The sequence below is a fragment of the Puntigrus tetrazona genome, chromosome 21, assembly GCF_018831695.1.
Source record: "Puntigrus tetrazona isolate hp1 chromosome 21, ASM1883169v1, whole genome shotgun sequence".
In the NCBI taxonomy this organism is placed as follows: Eukaryota; Metazoa; Chordata; class Actinopteri; order Cypriniformes; family Cyprinidae; genus Puntigrus; species Puntigrus tetrazona.
In genome coordinates this window covers 7,374,387-7,393,426 of record NC_056719.1, presented here as the reverse complement: position 1 = coordinate 7,393,426, position 19,040 = coordinate 7,374,387, and the positions used below count along the sequence as shown (strand labels likewise).

General features: G+C 37.3%; 1 protein-coding gene across 1 annotated transcript in view; it reads left to right on the top strand.

Annotated features, from left to right (window-relative positions):
• Positions 1-18,436, top strand: part of LOC122326101 (neural cell adhesion molecule 1-like) — a 175,370-nt gene extending 156,934 nt beyond the window's left edge. The window contains 3 exon segments of the mRNA XM_043220790.1: positions 1,493-1,618; positions 17,279-17,403; positions 18,155-18,436. Coding sequence (XP_043076725.1) covers positions 1,493-1,618; positions 17,279-17,403; positions 18,155-18,421 — 518 coding nt within the window. The 3' untranslated portion in view covers positions 18,422-18,436.
• The last annotated feature ends 604 nt before the right edge of the window (positions 18,437-19,040 follow it).

The window sequence follows — 19,040 nt, the reverse complement described above, 5'->3', positions numbered from 1 at the left end:
CCGCTGCCATAAAAACTCTTTCATTGGCGATATTGCTTGGCAAGCATGAAATGCGATGCAGAGCTGACCAAAAATAGAATGCGCAAATGTAGGAAAGGGACAGGGTTCACTTGAATGCTAAATAAGAGTGCTCCGAGCAGTTGTCACAGCCTGACATGTGCTCTGTTTGTCTGTGGGTACTGTCTGTCTCTCGGGTGGTGGTGGGGGGGGAGATGTCAGTTTGCTCACTGCTGACAGCCTGCTCTCTCTGCCAGACCTCCTTGGGACATGCGTCAGAACAAGCCTCACACACACAAACGCAGCCTTTCACGAAGCAGTCTACCAGCCACCTACACACACACACACACAAACCTCTGCTCAGCCAATGGCTTTTTGATCACTCAACCTTTTGTCAGTCTCTAATGCATTAGATTGGCGTGTGATAGTCATGCAACAGACTCAAACAGAAGGTACCAGATTGAACAAGTACAAAAAAATCACGAACAGCACATTTTTGGTCATTTTTTGATGTATAATTGGTGATTGATGTAGGTTGCAACTGATTCTTTTATGCAAATTTGAAAACATTTGAATTTAAATAGTGAAGTTGTTTGATATGATGAAAAACAGAGTTTCATATTTAGAACCTAAATATTGTGATAGACAGCAAACTAATAATGAACTAAAGTGTGTACTACCATATATATTACAATACAATATTACTGTTACTACTGATTGCTTATCAAATAAATGCACCCTTGGTGTTCAACTATTCTATCAAAAACAAAACATCAAACTTTTGAATACTAGCGTAAGCTAATACAAAATAGTTCACATATTAGATAAAGGTGGCCAGTTGTATGGTTTGTTTTGTTGTGCCAACGAACATTGTTTTAAACAAACCCAAAGTAGGGTGTCTGGAACAACACAAAGAAATATCAGGGCTCTTGTACAATGAAATTAGATGACAAAAACGAATGGTTGTATAATACAAATGCTGCATAGGGACCTTTGGGAAAACCTCTGAGTGATGACTTTAATTGGTGGATCGTTTTTGGATCAAACTTAAATGTATTTTAGTATAAACATAAAACTCAAAATTCTTTGCAGGGTCTTTTGGGAAAACATCTGAGTGATGACTGGGCCCACACAAAATCTGTGCCCATAGTACTACACACAAAAATTCCTGCAGACTCTCTCAGAATTGAAACCCATTACTCATAAAGTTTTACTTTATGCCTTTTTCTCATTATATCTGAATCCATTCTGTACATTTTGGGTTTTTATTAGTACAGGACAGTGTAGAAGTGACAGGAAGGGAAGTGGGAGAGAAAAAAACAAGATTTTTCTAACTCTTTGAGACAAATTGTTTCAAACAAGCTCATGTGTATATATGCATATCATATCTAACAATTTTAAAAGTTTTGAATATGCTTTGTTAAAAGCATAGTTCACATATTTTATCATCTAATTCCTTGATATTTTATTGGAGCTTTAATTCTGTCTAAACCAGGTCTCAACTTGATCACCATTGTTGGGCTGAAGCCAGAGACCACGTATGAGGTCAAGATATCAGCCATCAACGGCAAGGGTGAAGGAGAGAGCAGCGCCCCTGAGAGCTTTAAAACCCAACCTGTCCGTAAGTGCCTATCTATTTCTGTCTTCCTCTCTTTTCAATCCTCTTCATCATATGACCCTATAGTGCTCTCTTTACCCATCAACCCCTCTCCTCAGTGCAGCAGCAGACCTCACTACCCACAATGCATCCCTGCCTTGACCCTGCTGGATCTCACTCTCAGGAGATGCATTGCTTGTCCTCTGCGTGTGCTTCTGTATTTCTATGTGGATGTGTGTGTTCATTTAAGTCTGTGTCCGTGTGTTTAAACAATTTCCTGAAGGACATCGTGTCACTGCAGCCTCTCACCTCAGCAGTGCTTCCCAGTGATGTGACGCTCCTCCCTGTCCTTACAGCTCTTCTGCCGGTGCCAGCATGTGCCAGGCAACAGCTGTGTCTCGTGTCTACTGAGAGCTTGTGTGCTCTGTTAAGTGTGGTCCGTGTTGATTGGGCACTCTTCTGTAGAGTAGATGATGAAACCCTCTTTAACCTCATATCCACCATCAGAACAGGATTAGACTCTCAGAAATTGTAATATCAATAATAAGATATAATCTTCTTGAAGCTGGAATATTTTGCATAGATACTTTTATGCTTTGTACAGCGGTATTATTTGAATATATTTCTAGATGGTATTTCTCATGTTTAACTAGAAATAATTGTAGTGCTTTAGCTCTAATATAGGTGAGCGATTAATGTAAGCCTGTTTCTGCCTTAAAAAAAAAAAAAAAAAAAATTTCTAAATTTTTGGCATAACTGCCATCTTAAAAAATAGGCATTTCTTTATAATTGTACATTTATAATATTATAATTATGACTATTTATCATAATTGCAATATTAAATTGCAGCTTTATAGCTCACAGTTTATTTCTGAATATAGTTTTTCATAATTGTAGCATCAAACCTCAATTAAATTGTTTTCGTCTTTCATAATTATAACATCAATTTTGGTTTTAAAGTTCACAATTTAGATGCATAACTGTGCCCTTGTATATCACAATACATACTTTTTATTGAATGTTTTAATTGCACTATTATAAACTTTATAACACGAATTATAGCACAGAACTATGACTTAGTTTTCATCTCAATATCACAATTACAAGTTTTTAATAATTAAAATTGTATCCAAGTATATCATAAATATATCATAATTATGACTTTGTATCTCACAGTTAGGACTAATTAGGTTATATATTCAACATATATTCAAAAAACTCTTAATTTGAACTTAATGTGTCACTTTTTATTACTTTAAGCTGATTTCTTGCACTCCGGTGGAAACAGGCTGAAAGTGAAGTGAGGTGAAATTTGAGGTTGGTTCGCAGTATTTGATTGACTCTGTGTTGTGGAGCTCTCCGCATTAATGAAACATCATCCATATTTAGACTTCCCAATGTAGTTTTCAAAATTCCTACAAATCTACTGGTTTAATTACTGCTTGTCACGAAGCCGTTGGCTCAGAATGTTCCACTTAGAAAGCAGATTAGAAAAGTCAGTTTGCAAGAAATGTGGGATGAGCAGAAACACAGTTCTAGTTTGATTATTCAATTTCCTTCTGCACTCGCAGATTAAGTGACTAAAGTTTAAATTGCAGAAAAGTCTTATTCCTTGTCGCTTTATTAATCCAATTTATTGATCCAATTCGGCTGATTCAAAAGCACATTGTAATAACATTACGAAAAAAAAAGGAGTCGCACTGCAGTAAGCTTGATTTCCATTTGAATACCGAGAAGCTTTGGGGGAATCTTACAGAATTGAGTAAAATAACACAAAACAAGACTTGTTTATTCTTCCTTTGGATGTACAATAGCTCATGGCAGGAGTGAATTGCTCCATTGATGTAAGTCAGAGACAGGCTGACATGAATTCTTATCTCACTTTTCTTATCATGTTTCATCTTTGCTTCACCACCCTGTGTTTTCACAGTCCCCACATTCGCATTTCACAACAGCTAGTTAGGTCACCCAGTTTTGCCATTTTGGGACTTAACAAGCCATTCACAGAGTACATTACGGCCAAATGTGAGTCAGCAAGGTGATTTTCACACCGCTTTATAAGATAAACCCCAAAATGGCAAGTTGGGATTGGCCTCCATTTTATTCATTCATGGTTCTCATCATGTTTTCCATCTTTTATTGTTCCACTGGACATCAGGCTCCCCTTTCAAAAGTAAGTGTTCCATCTCTCTGCTTTCTTTCTTTCGCATTTCTGTTTGTTTTTCCATTTGCTTCCATTTCAGCCGTTGCAACACTCCTGCCAAATCTACTAGTAAGCCTTCAGAGAAGATGGTAAAAGCTTGAATAGAAAGTTAAAGACTCCATGAAATGGGTTATAAAGTGGAGTTTTCTTTCCTGGCGCTTGATGGAAGTTGAAAGGACTCATCCTTTTTGAATAGCCAGTAGGCTATTACTTCACAGTCACAAACAGTGTTTGGACCTTGAGTGAAATGGTATTTATAATTTACTAAGAGGGCACAGTTTTTTTAACAAAAGAGCATTTTATTGGACAAAGCAACATGAGGTGTATAGATGTAGACATGGATTCATGGATTTCATTGGGCCTCTAAATAAAAATGTATTGAGAATGAATATTTTTGCTTCAAATGGTCTCTTGTATCTTGGCGGTAAATTAGGGAGGGTTTCACTGAATTTAAACTCTTTGAAATAGCCTGTGCTTTAAAAGAACTGTAGCGACTCACATTATATCTGTTGTTGTACTTTCCAGATGGGATTCCATTCTATTACTCAAGCAGGGATCAAGGTTTTCTATGAGATCGTTTAGACCAGTACATTTTCTCTCCTTCCAGTCCTGGAGGCTCAATTGAGAAAATTGCTTTTTATCCAAAACGTACAGTAAATATGCACCTGGTTCAACTTAATTATGCTACATGGAGCAATTAGCACTTGATTAATTGAATCAGGTGTGTTAGGTCATGACTTGAAATGAAAATTTGTCTAGGCTCCCTAGGGCCTGTTGATGAAAAGCCACCGTTTAGACATATATGCTTGCATTTCAGTATAAAAGATGGCTGCTGGTGTGTAGATTCCCCTTTAGTTTGCACTTAGCTCTGTATTTTAATTTACAGTACTACACATAAAATCCACAAAAGTCTCAAAACAAGCTATTTATTTCACACTAGTAGAATAGTTGCAACCTCATTGACTAATGTTGGTGTTTAATTCATAGTTTATGTGAGGGTGATTGCTGTGCAAAAAAGCAATTTTAAAACATTCGAACTGTAGAATGACTATTGTTTGTTTATGCAACACAAAGCAAATAACATTGTGATGAAGTTGTTGCTAATTTAATTGACAGTATTTTCTTGTTGTGGCTCTCTATTGTTCTCATTATCCCTGACAGGGATCATTTGGCTGCGGAAGCTTTCTCATGATCATTACACAGCAGAATAAAAAAGAGACGATGGGTGAGGCAGAGACCGTATCTCGTAATGGTACTGTGATGTGGTCGTGTTCAGATAAGATTAATGGCATTGTCCGCTCTTTCTCTGGAACTATACCTGCATGAATTTAAAAGGTGATTGGCGGGACAATGATCCAGGCACTTCAAACACTTACTGATCATTTATCAATTTGTACATGACAAAGCGAGACTGCCGGCGGCATCGACATTTGTCAAATTATGGCTTCGCAAATCTGGTGACAGTTTATTTGTTTCCAGCTTCCAAACCAAAGCGAAAATTACTTCTGTTACAATTCTTTAGAAACTTCAGAAGTAATCCTAACAATAGTGGAATGCTTTCTTTTCTCTCTTTTAATATGAACAGTCATAATCAAGTTGTTTGTTATCTCAAAAACAATGAGTCTTGCTATATCTAGGACAGAAAATGTCTTAAGGCAATAATCACTCAAAAATTACAATTCTGTCTATGCTGTTATTTTCTCAGTATCCCTGCTTAAAAGCTTTTACTAGCCTAAACTGGTTTGCAGGTTTTAGGTGGTCCTCTAGTCTTTTTATTGATTTTAGACTGGTTTTTGGCACTACAATGGAGGTCCAGTAGACCAGCTTAGACTGGTTTTGGTGTTTGGTATTGATTTAGTGTAACACAAAAGGAAGGTTTTTTCCATACTTAGAAAAATTACAGTGTCCACTGGTTAAAATAAAGGTTAAAATAAAATATTTTTGACTGTTTTGTTTTGTAATTCTGACTAAATATTGTTAAACCTGCGTTGTAGAAATCATATTTAATTTGAGACAAGCTATACAGCTTTGGAGCGACGTGAAGTTCAGTAAATAATGGTCAAATTTTCACTTTTGAGTGAACTATTTCTTTAACAGTTAGGGAAGTATGACAGATTTACTCTATTCATTATAAAGCAACAGCATGTTTGCAGTGAATGGCGTAGTTTGACGTAGATGGAGCTTCAAGTAAGATGTACGGTAGTGCTCTCAGGTGCATGTCAGAGATTTATCACCACAGGCCATCGCAGTCTCAGCCAATAGAGTGCCCAGAGCGCTGGAGAAAGAGGAAGACAATGACACAAAAGACATTGTTGCCAGTAGCGAGACTGAGACTATCTCTCCTCAAGAGCAAGAATCCATGCCTCTGGCCTCCGCAGCCTGTGGAAATTGTAAAAGAGCACTATATAATTCACATTACTGCGGTATGTGCTGCAGGGACCAGTGATTCAAAGTGTGAGAGCTCCCTCTTCATTTTATGTGCTATGAGCGTGAATGAAGAGGCTGGGATTGTGTATGGAGATGGAGTGATGACAAAGCTATCTAGGCCTGTCACGTAAGCGATATAGGCAGGAGTGATGGGCACCTCTGGGAGTTTTCTGATGGATAATACCTCCTCTGCAGCTCACTGCAGTAAGGTCATCTCGGGTGACAGCTAAAATATTCACAGCGACAAATAGGGACTCTTTCCATGACTGTGTGCCAGGCTTTCTGATTGCTAGCCTGTACGTGGGTCACTCTGCTCCCAGAGGGCACATAGACTCCACTGACAGAGCCTTTCTTTGATATGAATGCGATCACCACGGACCGCAAAGGATCAGAGAGCACCGCGGCAGGGACTGTACCAATGGAGACCTGCTGTGGAAATGGCCTCTGATCTGAAAATAGTAGGTTAAATAAAACTAAAAGAGGTCAACTTAGAAGCCAACGTGAAAGTCAAAAGGAGAATTCTGAGATTTTACCTGCTGTGAAAAAAAGAATAGGAAATTGTGCCACTGAGATAACTACTTTGATCTTTTCTCAATATATGTTTTGCTTTTAATTTTTTTGTTTTGTTTTGTTTTCATTTCTTTTCTTTTGCTTTGTTTTGCTTTGTGCGACTAAGGATGCTTTCGCACCTTCCTTATTTAGTTTGGTTGAATCACGCTAAAGTTTGATATCCTTCTCGGTGCGGTTCCTTGAAGAGGTGGTCTCGGCATGCTTTCAGTGTGAACACCCAATGACAAAAAGAACTCCGTATTTTTGGATTAAACCAGTCGCTGTAGCATTATGGGATAAGGAAGTGTTTTTTGACAGTTTGCTGTTTAGCATGATAGGTCGTGGACAAACAAGGAGGTGCAGAGCCTCATATAAATTTGGTCTGATGACCATATCAAGTCGCAACTTTCTAAAACTCACAAGAACTTATCATTGTTTAGCAAACAGCTCAGGGAAGGTTAACAGATCTGTGGAACAGTGCTGGGTTAAGGCAAAGAAACTTTGGACTTCGGACTTGCAATGTTCCTTCTGTCCAATTAAAAGCAGTTTAGGCAATGCATTCAAATACACATCTGGCAAAAAGTGAATCGGATGTTGTCAGGTGACAACATCCGATTATGTTAGCTGGTCCACATCAGAAAACAGTGTGGTGTGAAAAGAAACCAAAAAGACAGAAAAATGTTTTTTGACTTTGATCTGGACCAAATAAACCAAGCTACAGGTGAACAATAGAACAATTGTATAAAATGTTTATTAATTAAATTCATACTAGATGTTTAGTAATAAAAAATAAGATTCATAATTCTGTTGTTTCTGAAAAGTATGCTTATTTATTCAGCTTTCAAATAATGTATAAATCTCAATAAAAAAAAAAAAAAAGACCCTTATGACTAGTTTTGTGGTCCGAGTCACATATAACAATTAAAATAGGTTGTACATATCAGTTTTCACACACTTAAACAATTAGATAATTTGTATTGTATCGATTCAAATAAAACCCAATTTGTACAGCCAAACCTCTTTAATAACACTTAAAGCAATCATACTGAGGGCAAAGAAAGTAGACTGTAAAACAGTTTGCGTGGCACTTCATTAGATTGTGCTCAGTTATTTAGTACCCTTGAGAGATGGTTTAAACTAGGTCTATTGCCTAGCACATCTGGTGGTTCTTAGTGCTTTCTCTGCTTCAGTGCTGGTGAATACATCTCTCAGAGATAGAGACACAGGCCAGCAACCTACCAGATGGTCTACGTCCTCAGGTAGAGCTGGAGTGCTTTAATTGTGATCACCTCTGCAACGGCATTAACACCCCCTTCATTCCCTTGACATGAAACACTTACGATATGATAATCCTTATTATTCCACAGAGCAATTTTCTTCTCTGTCTGAGATGCTCTGTGTGCTTTGAACCTCAGCCTCTGCTCTGTGATATCTACAAAGCACTACACAATGCAACTGCCCCACAGCATTTCATCCGACCACAGTGGATAATAAAGTTCCATTTTAGCACTTATTTTTTTCATCTGCAGAGCAGTAGTCCAAATTGAAGAACGGTGTTTTGTAAGATCAATAAGCCTGCAGTGACTAGTTGTGTGCAAGTTGAAACACTGGAAATCAGAGAGAAGAAATATTTGAGCTTGTTAATATTGTCTTGAAGCTAAAATAAATCATCATTTTCATCAATGTGGGTTTAAAGGGATAGTTCACAAAAAAAAAAAAAAAAAACAGTCTTTTACTCTCCTCATGTCATTCCAAATCTGTATGAGTTCCTTTCTTCTGAATAATTGGAGTAATTTTTGTGTTTTTTTTTTTTTTTAAATTGCAGTGAATGTGCATGAACTGGGGCTTTTAAAGTCTAAAAAAGCTGCAAAAGCATTATAAAAAATGGTCTTCTGAAATAGTGTGATTGCCTTGTATGACGAACAGGCCAAAATGTAGGATTTTATTCTCATGAAATATGTTGATTTCCAGCTTAGCTTTCCTTGGATTGTTCATTGCGGAAGTTACTGGTGATTGAAGCCTTTGAATTTTAAGTCAGATATTACTCATCCAGTTCTCACTGAATCATTGCTTCTGTATCGCTGGTTACCAATTCACTTGATTTCCAGTAAATAAATATAATCAAAAAGTGCTTTAACAATTTCAAAGCTCCAGTTCCCATCTGAAAAGCGCAACCTGTACATTATTCAGATTTCATTTTATGTTCCACGGAAGAAAGAACGGGTTCATATGGGTTTGAATCAACACATGGGTGAGTTTATGATGACAGCATTTTCATATTTGAGTGAACTGTTCTTTTAATCCTCCAAGGACTATCCGACGAAGCTGTTAGCACTTGAGGCTCCTTTTGTCACCAAGTATCTAGAAGTTCCTTGAAATAAATTCACAACCGCTGCAGAAATAAAGAGATTAAAGACAGAAGCTTGGTACTCTTTAGTCAAACAGTCTTTGAAACTCTAACATAGTCTGTCATCTGTCAGACACTGGCTCACAAACAGACTGTGCTTCTGTCTAATTGCGTTAAGCTTAAAAAGAGGAAACAGGGGATATTTCGCCCCCATCATATCATTACCTTCCACTCAAAGTACTTATCGTTTAACTCTAAGGCTCTGAGGTTCAGCTCTCTGAAAGCCAGCATTCTCTCAGATTAGATAGATGAGGGTATATTGAAGGTGATGATGTCTGAGTCACTAGCACTAATGCACTTTCAGGAAAATACCGCACTTTGAATCGAGTGTTGTCCTTGTGGCTTGAGACATCTGTGCTGTCACACTCACGTTGGTCAGCAATGACATTTAAATACAGGTTATTATGTGCATCTCGGAGACCGGTATAGTCGTCATAAGCATTAAATTGTTTGTGCATGACCCAGAAGAGGCTGTTCTTTTAAATTTTGCCGTCTTTCTTGGAATGCTGGAGTTATTTATATGTTCTTTGTACTTTGTACTCAAGAAATATAAAATGCGGTGAAGTTCAAGTTTAATATAGATCTCTGCTTGGTTCAGTTGCTCAGACTCAAGCAGTTTAACTGTTAATCCAATACACTGAGTGCGTGTGGGTATATATATATATATATATATATATATATATATATATATATATATATATATATATATATATATATATATATATATATATATATATATATATACCTTCCTCTTCCTCTGCTTTTTTTTATTATTTATTTATTTTTGTATGTTAAAAATAGCATTCCGAAATTTGGTAACTGTAAAATAAAATTTTAAAAGATGTTTTTAGTGCTCACCAAGGCTGCATTTATTTGGTTAAAGTGCTGTAAAAGTGATATTGTTAAATATTATTGTAATTTAAAATAACTGTTTTAAATCTGATTTATTGTAAATATTTTAAAATGTGATTTATTAATGTGATGGCAAAGTTGACTTTTCAGCAGCTATTACTACTATTTAGTGTCAACTAATCTTTCAGCTTAATTTGCTCAGTAAGAATTTTTTATTGTTGTGTTGCTTAATGATTTATTGAATTTCAATATTTTTTCATGACAGTTTAAAATAACAGCATTTATATAGTTTTAGCTTAGTATAGTTTAAATAAATAATAAAGAAATATGATTTTTTAAAAATATTATTAACTTATGAAGAGTAGAGTTTATTACATGGGATTTACTGAAAAAATAACCCAATTTGTTTATTTTATTGTTAATTCAATTATTTATTTTATATTTATATTTTAAGTATTTTATTATCTAACACCTTTTCAAGCTAAACATGTACTCAGTTAACTTTAAAAATATAATTTTTATTAAATTCTTCTCTTGAAGTCTAATAAGATTCAATGGTTTATTAAATAAATAATAAATTAATTAAATAAATATATTTTGCCATGCAAATAAATTTTGTCATTGAAAGGGCATCTCAGTAATGCCCTTCGTATTCACTCATCATTGGCCATATAGTATATGCCTGTGTCTGTGTATTGGCTATATAGTACATGTCTACACCAAGGTACTTTTGGGCTGCATGCACTTCTGCCTGGACTGGTTGAATATTGCTGAGGTGTGATGTACACTAGTTAGTTGCTATGAAACTGTTGCAGCAGTGGCTCTACAATCAGTCCAACACAACGGAAGCACATCTCACCATGTTCTCACCATCTTCCAGTGTCTTCAGAGACTCCAACTTCCATTGCTCCAACCACTGCCGACCTTAGTGAGTATGCCGAATGTGTGCAGTGTCGTTTGCCACTCGTTTGTTCGCCTCACCTAGACCATTGTTCTGAAATCAACACGTTACGCACTAGACCGACAACACTCTCGTCTGTGATAGAGAAGAGAGTCTGTGTTAGTGAGAAACTGGCATCAAGCCTCCATAGAGAACCATCACTAACATCCGCTTGTAGACCAGCTCACCTGTCTAACATGTCACTGCATGGTAGACACACTGGAATATGACATGCTTCTTTGTGCTAATGGTTTATGAACTCATGATGTGTGCTGAGTTTTTATGCCAGTGGATGCGCAGAAAGTTGTATAAGCAGCATGACACTTGCAGTTCTCCTATTGTGCGCTCTGAGATATTAATGAGACATGTTGCGTACTGTCACGAATGTGGAAACTAATGGAGCTGTCTTCACAACATTAAGCAAAAATTGTCAACATTAGCATTCTTAGGAGTAGTGATTCCCTTGGAGATGCAAGCACAGATGCTTTTATCCAAAGAGAATTGCAGTACAGGAACCATCATCACAGAACAACCTGTGTTTAAGTGCACAAGGGTTCAAGTCTACAAACTTGTACAATCACCAAATTAACATGAGACGTCTTGTAACGGTGTGTGTTTCGGTCTGCTAATTTTGAGCCTAAACACTAAAACATGCTCTCTCGCTTCCCTCTGTGCTGCGAGAGACGCCACCAAGCGTTAGTCTGAAAATAGAGTTACCATGACAGCACGGATTACACCTGATCTCTCGACAAACAGACTGCAAATTGGGAGGGTCTGAAAAGGTTTTCCGCTGAAAGATAGTTCCTTTCGGGAGACAGCTATTCTGTCTCATTCAGTCAGAGAAATGACAGGGTCTTTATCTAAGAAGTAGGCAGTTGTTTGACTATTGTCTGCTTAGTTGACATTGACTGGCAGGTTTAAGATTGCGGCAAACTAAAACTTCCTCAGATGTCAAAGAAATTTAAATATAATAGTGTTTTTTAAAGCTTAGGTTTTCAGGGTTGTATGAGTAGATAAGCAAACAAAAGATCTGTTCTTTTGTATGATAATGAGTCATAATCAGCATGAAGATTTTAGACTTTCTAAATTGCTTGATAGCTAGTTTATAAGGAACCCTGGTGGTTTACAGAAACTCATTTCAAATGGCTTCAAAGGCGAATGCGAATGTCAGTGCATACTTGTATGTGAAATGTTCCTATTTATTCTTTATAATTAGTACAGTTATATGTCTTTGATTGCAAAATCATTTAGCCAGGCGATCTTTGAAAAGCTAGGAATTCTTTTCAAAAAGCTATACTATATATATATAGAACTATTCTTGAAAGCAAGTATATTGCAAGGAAAATTAACATTAAGATTTTATTTTGACTTCATTTTTATTTTTGACTTTATATTTGTTAAAGTAAATATTATGTAAATATGTTTTTTTTTCCTCACAGTATGGAAACCTGTTTTAGCTTTGATACAGTGTGGCTTCCATGAGGCTTCAATTTATGAATTGTTTTCCATATTTATTTTATTTTACAATAGGACAGATCAGAACTGGAAGGAAACCATGTATAAAAGAGATAGGGGAGCAGGATCAGGAGAAAATCCTCAAGTTGGGATTCTAACTCAGGAAACGCGTGCTGGCAACGCCGCTGTAACAAGGCTATAGGCTCCAACCAATCTATGCATTTTTATATGTAACTTAAGTGTCTGAAGGTATACATTTGACATAATATCTAGGGCCAGATTTACTAACAGCCTGCGCCAAACGCAAATGGTCTTTTTTGCCATTAAAATAGTACAATCAGGATTAACTAAAAAGACGTGGACAGTTATTTTTGCACCAGACATTACTGAATATGCATTTGTAGGATCAGAGTGATAAAATAAATCACGCAGTACAATTTACTAACATTTGTGCTCGTCAGATTACTAGTATTTGTACTATCCTTTTACGCCCCCAAAAAAGCAGTCCTTAAAGCAGGCGGTAAATTGCTCTGCTCTTGGTAGATTGCTCTGTCGTTTCGGAAATGATAAAGGTGCGTCTATGTACTTTTATATTCACATTGTTAGTAAATCACCTGCAGAATTTTCCATCTACGCTTTTATGAAATCGCTCTACCGCTTATTTGCCCTGTTTAGTAAATCTGGCACTTAGTATTTAACTTGTAGACTGCAGACCTTTAGTTGTGATGGAAAACACTGCTCCTCGTCTTTATCCTCCTCCACCCTTCTCAGCTACAGTCCTGAGCTCATGTATGTAAACATATCAGGCTGAAAGTGCTGATCTAGAATCAGTTTTTGTTTTCCATCCTGATGAATAATCCTAGATCAACATTTCAAAGTATTGTCTTGGGACTTTGTACACGTGGGCAGTGTCTGCCTTCTCATTTGCCCATTCTGTAGTGTCCAGCTTCATGTCTAGTAGATGAGGCAGGTTTCTATCTGTACGGTCAACATCACTGAGTTTCCTCTGCCTTTGGATGGCCTGCTGTGTTTCAGTTGGTTTTACAGCCCTATTGATGCCGTCCAATCTGCACAAGCATTTATAATTCAATGTACAGTGCAAGAGAGCTGTATTTGAATCCTCTTATCGAAAGTACCACTCGCAGTCAGAGGAAATACTGCTGGTGAAGTGGATTCATAAAGCAATTTGGACCCGATTCTTAACTTGCATAGTTTAAATGGGCTTCATGAGAGCTGATATAGGGCAGATTTTTTCGCAAGTGCTTTGATTTGTATTTGTGTAAAAAAAAACTGTCCAGGAATTGCTTTATGGATCTATGCACACTGTATCTAATGTTACAGAGAAGTATTTATGTTTATAATTTGTTTTCTTTTGTCGTTTGTGTTTCTGTTTGTACTTTTGGTCTTAACACGTTCCATGTTTGTATAATTTTTTTCAATGTTTTGTATTTTCCATGTGACCCCTCCCCCCTTCCACTTTCCTTTCAACCAATCATGTGCGTGCGTATCATGTGACTTTGTCATATGACTCTTGCATGGTGCTGACGATGTCGTCTTCGCTGGTGAACAGAAGGTAATTTTTGTTGTTTTTATTTATTTATTTTCTTTTTTCTTTTTTTTCTTTTCTTTTTTTTTCTTTTGGTCCAATTCCCATTAACAGTGAGAACAGACAAGTTAATGAGGGGAAGATAGAGGAAACACCCACCTGGTACCATCGGGATTTATGAGCCATTTCATTTTTGAGTCATTCATCCTTTAGAAATCTCACACCACCTACTTTATTTGGCTTTTGAAAACCATCAGCCACTCTGCCTAGACAGTAATCCCAAAGCTTTGTCTCCTACACATGCTGCTAGGTGCTCTGCATGTTGAACTTCTTATTGATTTTCAATATATATTTTACTCTACTGACAGAAATCTTTTCTTCCCTCCCTCTCCAACTCTACTTTTAATAAATGATGCAACTTTTGAGACAACGTCCGAATATCTAAAAGGAATAGTTTGTCCTAAAAATAAAACTGTATTTATTCATCAGAGCTTCACTTGCTCACTAATGAATCCACTGCAGTAAATGGGTGCCATCAAAGAAAGCAATATTACTGGAGTTGTGTGGATTACTTGTGGACCTTTATTTTTATGTTTTAATAAACTTTAATTCGGATGGCAGCCATTTGCTGCAGAGGACCCATTGGGGGAGCTCCAAATCTTTTCAGAGAAAAAACTCATCTTTAGCTTGAGCGAGCACTTTTTCAACAAATGTGAATTATTGGGTAAACTATGGCTTTAGGAGAGTTACTTAAAGACTAATGAGATGTTTATGATATCTCACAAACTCATTTATTAAAAAAGATGCATCTTTCACTTGTTTATGTACAAATCAGCATAAAGAACATCAATCATCATGCCCTCATTCATTTGCAGATCATAATAATGTGCTTTACAAGATAAATTAACTTATAGTCGCAGTATGTGCCAAATATGTTCGTATCACAAAGACTAACAGCAGTACTGACGTTATGTTATTGCACGAACACATTCACACATCCTTCTGTTCTCTTTCTGTCACAGTCTGCATACTCAAAGCCTCTCATGCATGTCCTAATTGTTCGTCTTTGTCTCACAAATGTACCTGCTCACTGTCCCTGTCTGCTGCTCCTATGTGGAAATGCAAAAGAGGAAGCGCTTCACTTCCTCATATTTCAAGAAAACGCTTCTACTCTCTTTTTCCTACCCAAACATTTTTAACGACACACTTGGTTTGAGATGAGATTACGGTCTCTGTCAATTTTTCATCTCTCAGCCGCTATTCCTGAAATATGTCAAGTTAGGATAGCGGTTATTATTAATCATGATCGAGTGCAACAATAATCCGTGACCCTTGAATCTAATCCTCCTTCTGCATGGTAGCGCATGTTTGCCTCTTTCTCTCTGTAACCCTAATCTGTCCTTCTTTGTCTTCTTAGCATCTGGAAATCCTTCAGCTAACTGGAATTGATGACTGGATATCAGAAAACCTGTTTAACCGCCATCACTCCTGCACTGCTTGTCTTAAATTAACTTGTCTTCATTTAAATTGCAGCATCCGATTACAAACTTTAATCAAGCTTCAATTCATCATGAAGGAATCACCTTAGGCCTCTATTTTCATGCATGCTTAAACTAACTGCCTGATGGTCTGAAATGTTCAAAATATGCCTCTAACTTAAATTAAGGTTAATTACAGAAGACTACAAAGAGATTTAATGGGATATGAGACCATAGCAAACGTATACATATACAGGGCTACTGTTTCAGGTGTACATACTTTGCATACCCTTTGCAGACTCTCAGAAATCTTCCCAGTCATCTTAAAAGCTTACAAGAAGTCGTTGTTTATATTAATACTGATTATATTATATTATGTTATGTTATTTTTATTATTGTTCAAATGTTTGAAGTTTGTAAGACTTTTGAAATATTTAACTTAGGTTCACCAAGGCTATATTCAGTTGATCAAGAATATAGTAAAATATAGGAAAAATCTTTTTGGTTTTTTGAAATATTTTTTAGAAAGCCATTAACCCATAATTTAGTTAAATGATCTTGTATGGAAAAAGAAAGAGCAATGTTACTCTTTTGAAAAAGTATGAATTTCTTTTTGAAAAATCTATAAATAAATACTAAATAAATATATAAATCTTACATACCCCAAAGCTTTGATCTGTATACTTAATTATATTATATTATATTATATTATATTATATTATATTATATTATATTATATTATATTATATTATATTATATTATATCCATTTTACTTTGCTAAATAAAATTAATCTTGCAGATTCTGCTTGGAGAATGTAAGCTTATAAGCAAAACTGAATCCCAGACATCTAATCTAACTTGTTTATTCTATTTCTTAGGTCAAACATTCAGATATCCTATTGTCTTGACCTGAAATTCATCTCATTTGTCATGTTTGGTATATTTGGTGTGTATATACCAGTATCACATCAGTCCCTAATAGGGGCGCTTGTCTAGCAGCTATTTATGATGATTAATGTGAGCAGAGTGCTGTGGCCTCCTCCCAGTCTCCTCTAGTGACACAGGTAGACAGCTAACATCCCAAACAAGCGCCCACACATGCGCATATCACAACCCCCTTCGGCCCGCTGATATTATTAAATGTAATGGCTGAGAATCTCCAATCAAAGCATGGAGGATAATTAAGGGAGTTCTGTCATTAAGTAGTGGGCAAGTCGAGATAACGAGCTCCCCCAGAGACTGCATTACAGCGCCGTTCTCTTCCTCCATCACTGCCACCAACACAGGTCCAGCTCTCATTACAGCCCTCCACATGCCCAAGCGACTCAGCTCCACTTTTACAAGAGCCAAGCGCTGTCATTAATGTTCCACATTTGGAAGGATGGGAGGCAGAAGTCATCATTATGCTGCCAGAAAGCCTCTGCTATGAGACGTCTCGACAGTTTAGCCAAAAACGAGAACAGAGGAATTTAGACTTTGCTAAGTGACTCAACTAGAAAGTGTTACATCTCATCCTTTGATCGTTAATTTTACCATTTTCTGTGCGTAGTTTAGAGACTATGCACTGCAGTATAACTTCCTTTTAAATTCTCCCAGCTGGGTCAACACTGTAAATTAATTATAAGCTAAAATTAGGCAGGAGTTTAATTAGCTAACCTATTTCCGCAGTTCATATTCAGAGATAAAAAAAATACCTTGTGGATTACAAATCAGCTGTGAAAGGATGAGGGGACGTTCACCTGTGGAAATGTGCCTGTGTTAGGGCACATTTTGAATCTGTGTTGGGGTCTTCTAACATCGTTTTTTTTCTGGCCGTTTTCTCCTCAGGGGAACCTAATCCTCCTAAACTGGAGGCTAAGCCACTGTCCACAGGCAACGAGATGAAGGTCCACTGGATCAAGCAGGATGATGGGGGCTCTCCCATCAAACACTATCTAGTGCGCTACCGAGCTGTGAGTATGATTGGACATGAGGTAACATACTTAACTCATCCAGTCGTCTGAATTATTTATACCGAATTAAATGCCTTTGGAGGTAGTGAAGTTCACGGGTCATTGCATATTTTACGAATTGGCTAATTTGTACGACCTCACTTCTATGATTTTGTACGATTTGTATAAATCCCACTGATGGGTAGGTTTAAGTGCGAGGTTAGGTGTAGGTCATTTATACAAATTCATATGAATTGGCAACTTGTAAAATACATACGATTTAGCAAAAAACTTAAAATGTGTATGAATTAAAAATAAAAAAGTAACATCTCATTTACATATTACAAAAATAACTGTCTATGTCTTTTCAACGCTAATTCTTCTCTGTGCGTCTTGAGTATATCTTGACAGTACCATTATACTATAACGCCCAAAAACAGGTGCAAATAATTTTTATATATTTAAATAGTTATTATAATATTTGTTTTAACTTTTTTTTTTTGGATGAAACCTGTAGAATTCCATCAGCCTGATACTTTCGTGTCCCACCACAAATATCAAATTATCTTTTATTTTTGAAAATATGAGTATAATCCATAAAAGAGGTGTGTGTGTGTGTGGATTCAGTGATAATTGTATATTTTAATTAGAAATTAGTACACACAAATACATAATACATTAAAACGGTACATCAAAAGACATGAAAATGAGCATTGTGTCATTGACCCTTATATATCATCCTTGCTTAAAGAGTGTCTACATGTGTCCGTAGAAGAATCGCCAGGAATGGAAGCCGGAGATCCGTCTGCCCAACGGCAGTGAGTACGTTGTTCTGCGCGGTCTGGACTGGAACACGGAGTACGAGGTTTACGTCATTGCCGAAAACCAGCGAGGACGATCTGAACCCGGCAAACTCTCCTTCAGGACCTTGCCAGAACCCACCGCCATTCCAGGTACGGCCCACCCCCTAGCCCTGAAGCACAGCCACTGCCAGCCAGCGCAGCCAACGGCCCGACCGCCTCAACCCTACCCCCGTTAACCCTATCCCACTAGCAGGTCTTGTTGTGGATTATACCGGCTACCCTTGTGTCAATTCAGGTTGTGGCCTGCCCTCCTCTAAAGAGTGATTTGACACAATCTAAGAGTAATAAGAGTGCAGAGTGATAAATGTCTGTGAGAGGTGGCCACGGGTGAAGCCTGGAGACCTTCAGCTCCTCTCCAGAGCCCTGACCCCTCAGGCAACCTCCCCCTGACTCTTGCAGCCTGCTTTATTGCTCGTCTCGGAGCGATTGCAGATGATATCAGCAGAGATGAGATTTTCTATTTGGCACTCGGGAGGCAAAAAGCCACAGCAGGTCCGTTAAACCATCCACCCCCTCCAACACGGGCTCGTTTGGTCTGTGCTCCATTGGCAGTGCTGTGTTTTTGTTTTCTTGTGAGCTGCTTCCCCACTGATAAAAATTGGCCCTTAGATCATCCCTCTCTCTATTTCCTCTGTCTCTTTCTCGAGGCTGAACTGAGGCTCAGTTCAGGCTCATTCACTGAACCGATTGAATTGGACTGACTATCTGCCCGCTCTCAGTGGGGATGCATCCTCTGGTTTTGCATGATGACGCCTCAACAGGATTAATGGTTTAATGCTTTACTGAGGACCTAAC